The 13,627-nt window shown below is 47.1% G+C and overlaps 1 protein-coding gene across 1 annotated transcript in view; it reads left to right on the top strand.

Annotated features, from left to right (window-relative positions):
- LOC144152536 (uncharacterized) overlaps positions 1-13,627 on the top strand; it is an 80,801-nt gene that overhangs the window by 19,958 nt on the left and 47,216 nt on the right. Inside the window, exon 4 of the mRNA XM_077683831.1 lies at positions 11,947-12,070. Coding sequence (XP_077539957.1) covers positions 11,947-12,070 — 124 coding nt within the window. The remainder of the gene's footprint in view (positions 1-11,946; positions 12,071-13,627) is intronic.

Genomic DNA, 13,627 nt, shown 5'->3' with positions numbered 1-13,627 from the left:
CCCCGTTAGTACAGCATGTGACACACTGGAAGACCAGACTAACACACTTGCAAAACACTTCCAACATTTGTGGAGCTCAGCACACTACACAAACACTTTCATGAAGCACAAATCGTCCTGCGAAAAGAAGTCCCTGCGTGACAAGAAGTCGCACACTTCTTAGATTTTCATGTTTTCGATTCATGAGCTCGAGGCTGCCCTGAACACATGTAAGCCTTCAGCTCCAGGCGCAGCCATTACATACACAGTGATAAACCCACTTACACGCACACGTACTTCAAGCACTGCTTACTTTATACGACAAAGTCTGGCTTTCGCAGCAGCTTCCAAAGTCTTGGAGGAAGGCTATTGTAGTGGCTTTTTTGAAAGAAGGGAATGACCCTTTTTCCCCCTCAAGTTACCGTCCCATCGCCCTGACAAGCCGCCATTTCAAGCTCCTCGAGAAGATGATTAACAGACAACTCGTGTACTTTTTGGGGTACAACGGTCTTCTCGAGAGATGCCAGGCAGGCTTCAGGGCGGGGCTATCCACCAATGATAAAGTCATTGCATTAGAGTAATATATAAAAGATGCCTTTCTGCACACCCGCCGCGGTGGCTCAGTGGCTAAGGCGTTGCGCTGCCGAGCACGAGGTCGCGGGTTCGATTCCCGGCCGCGGCGGCCGCTTTTCTGATTGAGGCGAAAAGCAAAAACGCCCGTGTGTACGAGATTTCGGCGCACGTTAAAGATCCCCAGGTGGTCAAAATTAATCCGGAGCCCTCCACTACGGCGCGCCTCATCGCCTGCGTTGCGTCGGCGCGTTAAACCCCCACAATCAATGCCTTTCTGCACAAGCAGTACTATATGCCAGTATTCTTTGATCTTGAAAAAGCGTATGATACTGCTTGGCGGTATGGTATCTTCAGCGATTTGGAGTCCTTTGTCATGTCGGGTGACATGAAAAACACGCTTGCCAGTTATTTGTCTGAGAGAACCTTTTGCGTGCGAGTTGTAACTGCACTCTCTAGGGTTCATGTGCAGCGAAATGGCGTGCCGCAAGGTGCCTTTTTGAGTTGCACTTTGTTTATTGTGAAAATGAATTCATTCAGAAAGGCATTGCCACTATCAATTTCCTGTTTGATCTGTGGAGACGACGTACAACTGTCCTTTAAGTCTTGTAACCTGTCTGTCTGCGAGCGCGAAGTCCAGCTTGGTGTTAACAAGCTACCTGGCTGGGTAGACAGAAACGGTTTTAAATTTAATCTAGGATAACGTACTTGTGTTTTGTTTTCCAAGAGGCGTGGCATTCGGCGGGATACAGACATCAAACTCAATTGTGTTTCAATTCCAGTAAAAAAATAACAAGTTTCAAAGTATAGTCCTTGACAGAAAACTCACATTCATCACAGATATCAAACAACTTAACAGAAATGCTTAAAGGCAATGACTATCTTAAAGGTTCTCTCACACACTTCATATGGTGCTGACGAAAAACTTCTTTTACGTGTTTTTACTAGCTTAATAGGTTCGCGATTGCATTATGGCAGTGTTGTCTATGGGTCAGCAAGTAAAGCATCCCTCAAAATGCTGGACTTAGTGCTTCATCTGGGGCTTCGCCTGGCATGTAGCGCCTTCCTCACTAGCCCGGGCGAAATCCTGTATGTGGAGTGTAATAAATGGAACCTACAACGCCGGCGAGCGTACACGGAAAAGGAGCCATAAAGACAAAATGCAAGTTGGGTTTATTAGAAAGACTGCTTAGTCCCGATAACAATGATACCAATATCATCGCAATCTTCGAACAAGTACCGGAGATATTAAAGAAAACGTGTGAAGCAGTCGCGACCCCCTAGCCAATTTCCCGCAACTTTTCTATGACGTCACAGAACCTTTTTTGTGCGATTGGCGGCCGCCTAACTGACCTGTCGCGACAACACATGACTGGACGTCTGTAATGGGGCCTCTAGTTCCATTTGACCGCATCACTTGAATGCTAACGTGCAGTTAACGCACTGAAAATTGTTTTATTGTTGGCCCGTATGACGTCATTCTTCCTCATAAAATGTCACTGTGGCGCAAAATTTGAAAGTTTTTAAATACTTCTTGCTTTTTTTTTTGTTAAAAAACATCTTTTGTGGCCGTAATGGAGCTGAGTGAGATACTGAATCCTAGTTCTTTCAAATTACACGAAGTTGTATTTTCTCTTCATGGCTCCTTTAAAATCTCATCAATGCCTCACCATCCTTTTCAGTCAGTTTTTTACGATACATCCATAACTGAACTCCTGCTAAATCGACCGTCGTTCTCTGCGCCCTTCTCTTACAGAGTTAGAGAGGAAGCGCCAGAACTTGCTGTCTCCTTTCTAGATACCATCAAAACTTTTGTAATAGATTTTGTAGCAGCATGGCTTCTCCGCCCTGTATCACGCGGCACATATTTTACACACATATAGAAAAACCGAGCGCCCAGATATCCAATCCTGGAGCACTTCTTGTATCTGCAGCAGAAGTATCAGTGTTCTGAATTTTATACGGACGCCTCCAAAACTGCCATCTCTGTGTCCTGCGCTGCGCATAAACCAAGCTTCAATGTAACTAAAACTCTGAATAGTTATACTAGTATATTTACGGCAGAGGCCCATGGTATACCTTTTGTTAATATATCCTTCAAAGTCACAGTCCAAAATCCATTACCTACATTATCTATACAGGTTCCCTAAGTGTTGTGAGTGCATTGTCGTCTTCAAGGAGTTCCAAAAACCATGCACTCAATCTTTTTTCCAATGCCATTATGTCTGTTCATGCCCACTAATTTGAACTGGTCCTTTGCTGGGACCCTGGCCACTCTGGTACAGCCGGTAACGAAGCCGCGGACCAAATGGCCGCTGTGCTACACACTCGAATACAGTAGACATAACGACATTACCCCACATTGACATCAAGTCACACATAAGACAACAACTTCGCAAAACGTGGTACCCACACTGGAGTGAACAGAGAGACAACAAGCTACACGTAATAAAGCCACACTTGGGACCATACACCACCGCCTCACGCACTAAATACACAGAAGTCCCCTTGGCTAGATTACGGATATGGCACACACGTGCAACGCCCTCGCACCTTCTCACTGGATCTCCAAGACCTGTGTGTAGCAGGTGTGGGGACGGCCTATCCGTGATCGACATCTTCATACAATGCAAGGCACTAGAAACAACACGACACAAACACTTCTCACAACTATACAGACAACACATTCCACTACACCCATCGTACTTCTTCGGGGACGACCCCATAATTACCCACAAGCGTACGGTTAAGTTCCTTAGCGATGTCCAGTTTTTACTCTTCGTTACTTACCATGCATACTGACACCCTGGCCCTTTGCACCAGTCATCTACATTGTCTTTTAAGTCATTCCACGTATGTTTTTTAGTAAATGTTTTACATTTACTATCACTTCGTTCTCATAAAACAACTTTCCCTTGGCGCTCTTCGCCCTTAGTCGGCCTTGCACCATAAAAACCCAGTCATCATCACCAGTAACTCTTAAAATTACAGCCACCACTTAGCAGCTCTGATCGAAAAATCGTAGCGGTTCAGATGTTCTCTCACTCCATTGCCAAAATGGGGGGTCTCTGTCGGCCACATCTATCTAAGCAACGCAAAAGCGAACGCTTGTCTGGCTGCCGAACAGCGGATGCTTCATAAGTAATTATTAAGATGCTCTCCGGGAACCGTTTTGTTTATTTTATTTATGTTGTGCTTTTGCTTTTGCTGCACGGCTATATTGGGCTGCAGAGCAGCTGCTTCGACTACTAGAGAGAGGAAGTGTTGTTTATAGTTGGCGGCAGTGGTGGCTGAAGATAAGGTGTTGATTTATCGAGAAAGGATTTAATAAACTATGTTATGCGCCAAATCTTAAGCTCGCCCAAAACAACGTGTAGTACACCCTACCGGGATTTTAGACTAGCAGACTCTTACACCGGCACGCGCTTCTGCTTTTTGCCCATGGACGCAGAGCGTATCACCATTAGATCGTTTATACAGACATCTGTTTTTGAAGTAAAGCGATCAAAACACCCGCTATACGCGATCCCAGGCGCACACACACACACAAAAAAAAAAACTCGTTACCAAGTATTGCAAACATGTGCTCAACAGGCGTCGTTTACCCATTAGGGTCCACTACCTCGAGGCGAATTTTGGCTCCGCCACGGCCCAAAAAGCTGCCAGTTTAACCCATACCCGATCCCTGGTACCCACACACAAAAAAAAAACTTTGACGAAGTATTGCAAACATATGCTCAACACGACGTCGTTTACCCACCGGGGTCCACGCTACCTCGAGGCTAATTTTAGCTCCTCCGCGGCCTAAAAAGCCGCCAGTTTAAGCCAGATCGCTTAGATTCGTCCTATTGCAAAAACTTTCCCATTCGAAGTATATTACGGAAGAGGATGTACAACACGCTACAACAAAAACTTCGCTGACACGCAGCTCGCGCCCATACACCGCGGAGCAAACGCCCCTAGCCAGCAAATCGGCCAGCTATCAGAAGGCGCTGCTGCGCACGTAAGCTGGCGGCGCACTGGTTGGAACGGTCTATATACTTCGTATTCAAGCGTTTCATCACTTTGGCCGGGTGGTTGAATCGACAGACAGACAGACAGACAGACAGACAGACAGACAGACAGACAGACAGACAGACAGACAGACAGACAGACAGACAGACCGACAGACAGACAGACAGACAGACAGACAGACAGACAGACAGACAGACAGACAGACAGATGGGCGGGCGGGCAGACGGGTGGGAAATTTCTGTGTTGGCAGTCTTTTAAAAACCCTGTCGTATTTAAATCCTGAAAATCTATCCTTTCCGGCCTTTTGCTAGCCTGATGTCGAGCTCGTATACACCATGCGCGGCTTTAGACCAGATCAGACGTGTGATTTGTGACTGTTAGGCAGTTTCTTGGGATGTGTACCACTGCAAAATAAATACCTTATCTATTTTATAGCGAAAGCTACACTACGCTACTTTGGGCAGTCTTCGCGGGGTGTCCAGTTTTGACTTTGAGAGCTAAAGGTCAGACCACACCCCCTTCCGCAGGCGCCAGGCAAGGAGCAGTGGCCTGATGGCGGGAGAGATAGGCGGCAGGGGAGACATAAGGGAGAAGGGAAAGGAGACGTACGCGGGACCCACGTCGCCACCTGGCGGAGGAAGGCGAGGAGGCTGCCGCCGCAGCGATAAGCGTGCGCCAAGAAGGAATACCAGGAGGCCCCGTGCGGCGCAGAGCCGTGTGCGATGGAGGGAGACGAATATCCAGCTGGGGTCCCTCGTACTGTGGCATTGAAGCTTTCGCTATCAACTAGGTTTAACCAAAGCTAAACAACAGCAATTTTTTACACATAGTCTCCGCGTCTTTAAGAGACTCCGTTCTGCTTTTTTTCCCGAGAGTCCTGTGTTCGTTCTGGTCTTGTATTTTTCTGCTGTGTCCGCTAGAATTCTACCCACTTCTGGTTTCTCGGCCGGCGCTGGTACCGGCGCTGGTGTCACGGACGATTTTGCCACCTAAATTGACGTAATCGCGAAAAAAATGCCTATCACGGTAAATGATACCTTTGCATGGCAGTGTTGACGTGCATTTGTTTATAGCCCGCCCAAACACAGGCAAGGTCACAAAATATGTTGACACAGAGTGACAGATGATAGCGCACAAAAAATACGTGAGCGATCCTCCAAGGACTCCCAAGCACCAACTGGGGAGAAGCGACGTACAACTTTGTGCGAGTGTTCCTCTCAGACCGTACCGCTAAAATTCGACTGCATTTAATACAAACGGACACATTCTGAACATCGTAGAAAGGCACACCTCAAGGCTCCGTTACTTTCCCCCTACAACTTATTTCTCGGCTTCGGCTACCTTCCAAGCTTTCAGACATCCCCGAACTACATTATGCTGTTTATGCTGATGATCTTACAATGTGGACGAACACGGTATCAGCCGGAGAGCAGCAGTACAGACTTCAGTGTGCCATAGACTGCTTAACGGAGTACTTAGAATAACGCGGCTTGCGTGCGCCCCTACCAAGTCGGTTTTCCTGGTCCTCCGGGCACGCACACAAGGTAAACGACCCAACCCGACGCCTGACCCTACCGCTAGCATCGAATCCAGCCCTATTCCTCAGGTAACGCCCCTTCGCCTCTTAGGCGTACCATTTCGTGCAGACGGCTCACGTACCACCTTGCTACAACTAAACACACGATCACTTAATCTGATGGGTCTGAACCCAAAAGGGCCGTCTTAAAGAACAAGACACCTGCCGCATCGTTTAAGCTCTGCTAGCAAGCCGCATCGCATATGGCACCCCATACGTCCAAGAACTACGGCCAAAAGCACATTCTAAAATTGATGCGTTAATTAAAAAATCATACGAGCTCGCCCTGAGACTGCCCGCTTCTACACTTACAGATGGCCTACTCAAGCTCGGACTCCATAACACCTTGAGCGAAATTCTCGAAGCACAACAAGCAAGCCAACTAAACCGACTGTCTCTGACTCCAACAGGCCGGATAGTTCTCGACCATCCAAAGCGCTTACCAGGATCCCGTCAAACATACGCCAACATCGCCAAACATACGCGCCAACATCCCTGTCGCCCCCATTCTAAGACATATACAAGACTAGGAATACAACACGGCAGACAACAGGCAAGAGCAATATCCGTAAGGAAGAAATTCACCCACAACTCGGATCAACCCGGCTGTCAAGCCCACGTTGCACTGGCCGTGGGTTTTGAAGTAACAGCAGTGATAACTGCAAAAGTCAGAACAACCGACGCCGATGTCGCAGAAGAGACATCCATCGCTCTGCCATTCACTTGCGTCATAGAGCATACAATTACAGTGGTCACTGACTTACAAAACGCCTACCGGCATTACCTATCAGGCGAATATATCTGCATGCTCTCACACTTGTAAATATGCCAAAACACTGCCGACCATTCACATTGTTTAAACGTCCGCCCTTGCCTCCCTCCCCGAGAAAGACAAGGCTCACACTGCTTCCCGCGACATTTTACGCCGGGCATATTCAACGGAGGCTGACGTCACACCGCCTCCGCCAGCCGCTCAGTTAAAAAAATATGGCAGCATCTCCACTCCGTGGATGATGGCGAGGGAGCGGGTTGCGGGGACTCGAAATGACATCCAAGTTGCGCTCCAAGTGACATTCTATTTGCGCCCCGGCTGTCATTCGATTCAAGCCGTGAGTTGCACCTTGATTATTCCCTAGGTGAAACTGCAACTCACGGCTCAAATCGAATATCGCTTTATTTTCGCTTGATGGTGGTGTGCGCACGGATGGGCGCGGACGGTCATTGGGAGGTCCTAAGGTAGTCCGAACCGTTACAGGCGAGGAAGTAAGCCATTTGGTTCTCGGGAATAACTCATTGGCTCTCGGGTACTAACTCACGGCCGTAGCCCAATACCGGTAAAACCCTGGCTGCAGGAAAAATGATTATATGTGCACCCATGGACACTGAACTGTCGATTATGCAGGAAGCTTGAAACAAGTGAGCAAATCTTTCTGGACTGTTGGGATGCGGTGTTCCACTGGGACATCCTCCAATGAACCCTGAAAAAAGACCTGCAATTAAAGCCTTATGGCATTCGCTTTTTGCCCGTAAACAATGATGGAGGCCTGCCCTATGATAGGTTCATGGCACTTATTCTGCATTCTATGTGGAAAACTCGCATGGCTGTTCAAAATGCCGAAAAGGATGCTCGCACAGTGCGGGAGTACTTAATTGAAAGCGTTATTTATACAAGAGAAGTGTATAGAGTCGTGCCGGAAGAATCTGAGTGGTTACCCATTTTGGATGTTGTAGCGCAGTTTAAGATGTTTTAAGCCACCCCCTTCAGCCGACTGGTAGCTGGAGCTACTAATTTTTGTACTGGGCAGTGTGTTTTGTGTTGTCGCCAAGAAGGCAATAAAAAAAATATGGCCGTAGCCCAATGAGTAAGACGACTGACACTAACTCTGTCTGGTCACCAGGCACAGGCTCGACTCTGGCCGGTGCCTGTGTGATTTTTCGCCATTGTAAATGCTATGCGCACGGACCCGGACAGACATTGTGCGGTCCTAAGGTACTCCGCGCCTAAAATACACACGAACATCTTATAAAAGTATCGCCGAGTACGCCTCATTTACCATCCCCCCCCCCTTTCATCCATCAGTCAACACAAGAGTCACGAACTGGCGGGGAATTCAAACAGACTAACTACAACATGACAATTGTGCATCCCATGGCAACTGTTTTTCCCTACAACTGCACCACGTATAATGCACCAAACACCACCTCTCACCTCGTGTGGGAGTACGTCAAACATTTTAATGTAATCCCATCATCCACCGTTTTCTTTGTCTCTGCTCACTCGGCTATGACCCCGTCGCCGCTACCAAACGGCAGTAGTGGCTGACCAGATCCGAGCTCGAGGATCAGGAGTGCCCGATGTACCAGGCGCGGCTGCTGTGGGGCGTGAAGGCGACCTGGACTGAGGCCGTCACCCACTCTCCTTTTCACTTTTTCTTTCCCTTGATAAGGAAATAACTTTCATACCGCCTTCTACCTGACGATGAAAATGAGATAAAAAATGAACAAAATAGAACATCTAGAGAGGACCCCAATCAATAATCAATGACATAAATAGGCAAGCTGGGTTGAAACTTGATGTCATTACTACGAATGTTAACATTCAAATTATATTAAGGTAGACAGAGCACTCACAATTATGTCGTACGCACGATTCCGACAAAGGCTTTACTTAGGTACACGAATACCCAGGAGATACCAGGGGATTAGAGAAAACAGGAACGCAGGCGCATTTTTAAAGACGAAATCTGGCGAGTGTTCACATGACGCCAGGCTGCCATGACCGTATGTGCACATCGGCATTGCCCCATCGCGTGGAGGAGCTACACACAAATCTGTTTTTTACGCGCTCAAAACTACTGCGTGAATTGGCGCCGATGCTGTTGCAGACAACAAATTCGAATTTGTCCCCTCCGGAAATCAAGCTCGCCAAAATAAGTGACTTCTCAAGCGGTGCCGGAGATTATTCCGAAAGCACGCATCATCATGCCGAATATACAAACACCAAGAACTCCGGCGATCGCTGATAAAGTTATAAAAAAATTCATTATGGATTGTCCTAATCCATTTCGAATTCATTTTAAACATCTCCACGAAATGAATCATGACGAGTGGGCGAAGCACTGGGGATTGTTCTTACCGTAAATCACCCGTGGCATGGCCAACCCGCGCATGTAAAGGAGTCTCAACGCGTGTGTACAGTATATACAATTCCAATCCAATACGATACAATTAAATTTAATCCAGTCCAATTCAATCCATTTCAATCCATTCCAGTCCAATGCTCCTCGCGCATGCGTGACACTGTTTGCACGGACGCCAAGCACCGGACGAAGCGAGGTCCTAAGGTGCTTCGTCCCTAAAAATGGCTGTGGCGTGGCCCAGCTAACCCTGGATATGCAAAGCGAAAGCTTGGCTTAGACTGGTTAAGTCTTGGTTTCAGTTTGTTAATCTTTTTTACTTTGGTTAGCGAATCAGCGTTACCGTCGATTACGCGGACATTCTCTTTCCATAGACGGTGTGTTTACCAGCAGCCTGCATATAAACAGGGAGGTTCCCCTGGCGCCAGTTTATCGAAGCTTGCGACAACCGCGGAAAAGCGAGCGATAATGGCATGAGTGCAGTTCTGGTAGGCCGCACGTGCGCTGTGCTCGGGTCTCGACAGCAGGTGCCACGCAACCAGATGGCGCAGCGCTTCGAGTCGGTCGCCGTTCCTGTGGTCCGTAAACTTAAGCTCGTGGCTATACATGTTTAGTAAATGGGCACACTAGGTTCTAGTATTCACCCACTTGCAAATTATGAATGTGCCTGTGTTGTAAGGTGAAATATTTCAACAAAATTGACACTCAAATAGAACATAACGGCTAGTTAAAACAATAGCTACAGGCCATAAAAAAGTGCAAAGACACGAGGAAACGACGGGACAGGCGCTGACTTACAACAATTTATTGCGAAGAAAGTTGCCACTTTTATACGCACCCATCATGTTGGCGACAAGAAACATAAAAGAAGAAAACTAAAAGAGACCCTGAAAAATCAAGAAATTCCAACACGTCAAAGAGCATTCACGCATTTGGCACGATCTACAAGGATATCAGGTTATGTCGTATACGATGTACACGGCGTGTTAGAAAGAAAATCAACCTCTTTTTGTAACAACGGCTAACGCATTTGCTACCTAACCGGTCAATTTCATGTGCTTCCAATTTCTTTCGCGTAGTTTCACTTCTCCTTCTTCCTACTACCTCGCACACGTCAAGCTGTGGTTTGCACCCACCAAATTTGCAATTCGAGGATAAAAAGCAATCATTTCCTCCTCAAAAATTGTTTCCGTGCTGCCTCAACCGGTCATTTAAACATTTGCCGGTCATTTAAGCATCTGCCAGTTGGACCGACGTATTAAAGCGCAGCCTTAGTGTCCTCACTGACGGCGTTGCACGTCGATACGCCCTGCATGAAAGCCAAGTTTTGCTGACGACGATGATGCATGATCGTGGGTGACGTAAAAAAAGAAAACGCTTCCCACGGCCGGAATAGAACCTGTGTCCCTCGAATTATGAAGCCGGCGTCTATCTGATTGCTTCATTTCGACATGGTCAAAGCGCACGTGAGCCAGCACGTACCGATGCGCGCCGTAAACCCCAAACCTAAACGTTAGCCCTACGGAATGAACACCCGAGAGTTGATGTGGGTATTCTAGAGGAGGGGCGTGTACCGCCAGAGTAGCACATACTCGCATTGTGAGATTGGCCAACCAAAGCTTCGCGTTCAACCATCGTCGTCGTTAGACAGAGGGGTGCTTGATTTTGTTGACCCACAATTTTCTTGGCGCAATACGGTTCAAACTGCTCTCAACAAATAAGTTAGTCGGATCCAAGCGGCTGGCTACCCCCTCCGCCTGGTCGTATCGGTGACGGAGGGCCTTTTTAGAAACTTGAAATCTTGCTATCGTAAGGATGAGCATGATAAGCCCGCTCAGAAGAACGAGAAGAAAAAGGTTGCCGTTGTTCCATACATTCATGGCTTACCTCATGGTTTAAAAAATGGCTAACGATTACTATATTCGCTAATCCGAAAGTTGTGCCGTCTTTTCGATCACGGCACATAGCTGCTGCGTCCCAAGAGGTGATTGTTCAGTGAACTCACGGCAGCGTGCGCTGCTCAGCCGTTATCTCGCTGCGCGTCGCCACCGCCGAGCATGTTTTTGTAACTCGTGTTTGAATCTCCCGCGCAAATGCCACGCGGTTATGATCAGCCACGTAATTTGGAGCATGTCTAACTCCCCCATCCGCACACTTTCGCCAAGCGAAGCCACCGAGGAGCGTCTCGTGCGCACTTAGCATACCCTCCCCCTCTCACTTTCGCCACATACTCCGCCGTGTTCTTTGTCGTCGCTCGCTCGGTTATGACGCCGTCTCCGCCCGCCAAACCACAGTAGTGGCCACCAAAAGGATGCGAACTTGCTGAACGTGTATGCGGGAGAGCTGCGCTTAGCTCTCCCCACAAGCTTGTGAAATTTGACGAGGAGATAACCAAGACAGATCCGAAAAACCTTGGGTGTGACATGAAGCATCGTGTGCTGGGCGTACCATGTGTTGAACGTGTCATTTGTCGCACTCCGCTGAAAAAAGTGTGGATGAGTAATAAAATGTGGGTCACTGGGTCAGTTTCTTTAGCTGCGGAATAACTGGTTAGTCGAACTCATTTGCGTGTTTCCTTCAGCTATGCTGATGTGGATATTAACATTGATATTCTTTCCAACTAAGGCGCCACTTTCGTAATTTCCCCGGAATTGTTTTGTCTACTTGCAGCTTAGTCGCAGGATCTGCTATCACGTGTGACTACAACATCGGCAGAGCCATAAGGAAAACGGAGACGTACGTCGCGGAGTACAGGGAGAAGTTGAATAAATTCTTGGATGAAGCCATGGTGAAGGTGAGAAGCAATGTTATCATGCAAAGAGTTGCAACCCCTCTACATAGGACAATTGACTCATAGTCATTGTTTCTTCATCCCATATCTGGTATTTTTTTCCTACCATGATCGTGCATTACGATGAATGGGGCTATAAGTGCGCGCCGTCCTAACCTCTTCTAGCCAGAATTTAGCGTAAGGCATTTTTCTAGTCTGCTTACAAGGAAGGCACAGGAGAACTTTTGCACATGCCGGGGTTTTAGGAACAAAGTTACGACTCTGGCACGAAAGTATAAGAAGTGGTCATAATAAACGAGTGCACGATTATTTTCAGGAACAAATAATTTACACGAACTCCGGGTGTTATTAAACGAAGTACTTATTGTGCGACATTTTTTGGGAAACCAGAATACTTACATTCTCTTACTAAATACAAGTTTCAATGGGATACCACAGATGAACGGTGATCAATAGCACAAACCGGAGAACCGACAGCAGTTTGCACTTTACTGAATATGAGGTATATGATACTACTTCTGCGATATGTTGCCATTGTTGTGTAGATTCCGTCTGAGCGCGGACGTGAAAGTTGCCGATTATTTGTTTCGGTTGCGCGGCTTACAAATGGTGTGATGCGAACTTGCAACAACCGGTCATAAGAGGCTAAGAATGATCTGTACAACTAACAGCCCTTTTAAGAAATACTACAGGCTGAATAACTTTTTGTGTGTTACATTTTTTTCTCCAGCAGCTTTTGTCTGGCAGCCAATTATGCGTTGTGTGCTGAGGCGTTATCTCTCCAATTTTCTTTCCATTCCTCTCGCGACGTGTTCTGACTGACACACTCTCGTCAGAAAGGGTGAACTCCAATGCGAAAGGGTTTTTCTGAGGCCATCTTACTATGGCGGAATTGGGCTGAAGGCGAGAAAATGGACCCTGAACCAGACAGAAATCAATCTCGCCCTAGCCAAGCATACTTGTAAGGTGTACGACAGTCCAGGAGAAGGTGTAGAAAATGCGCTCGTGTTTGTCCATAAGTAACGCTAACTTCCGCCCGAGCACCATATCCGATTGAGCTAGTAATATAGGAAAATTGTTGCTGCCCCTTGTGCATACATGGGCACGCGTGTACTGCAAAAACGCAGTACAGTCGAACCTCGTTTTAACGAAGTAATATCAGGACCGTAATTTAGTTCGTTATATCCGATATCTGTTGTAACAGTAGAGATAGAAATCAGTTCAAGCCAATCGGTAAGCTGGCTCCCGCAAAAATTCTTCATACAAAAACGCGTCAAATTATCTTCGAACCAACTATATACAAGGTAACCCTTATCTTTCTCCTTGTGGCATTTCAAGCTCAATGAACCAGAACATGAAACGGGAAATTACAAAAAAACAAAGTTAATTTGACAAAACCGGCCTACGCTCCTATTATTTCGAGGGAGGATGTGATCTTTGTCTGGTGAATATTCACAGCAATGAGCAGGATGCAGTTTTCTACAGTGTGCACGAACAAAGTGGATTTTTCTATTTCTGCAGTTTCGGACGCCGGGAGTTTCTCCAAGTAGCTTCTCAGCA

The sequence above is a fragment of the Haemaphysalis longicornis genome, unplaced genomic scaffold, assembly GCF_048455015.1.
Source record: "Haemaphysalis longicornis isolate Haplotype H1 unplaced genomic scaffold, Haemaphysalis longicornis Haplotype H1 scaffold_9, whole genome shotgun sequence".
NCBI lineage: Eukaryota > Metazoa > Arthropoda > Arachnida > Ixodida > Ixodidae > Haemaphysalis > Haemaphysalis longicornis.
Note: the sequence above shows the minus strand (reverse complement) of the source record. Positions and strands in the feature narration are given on the sequence as shown.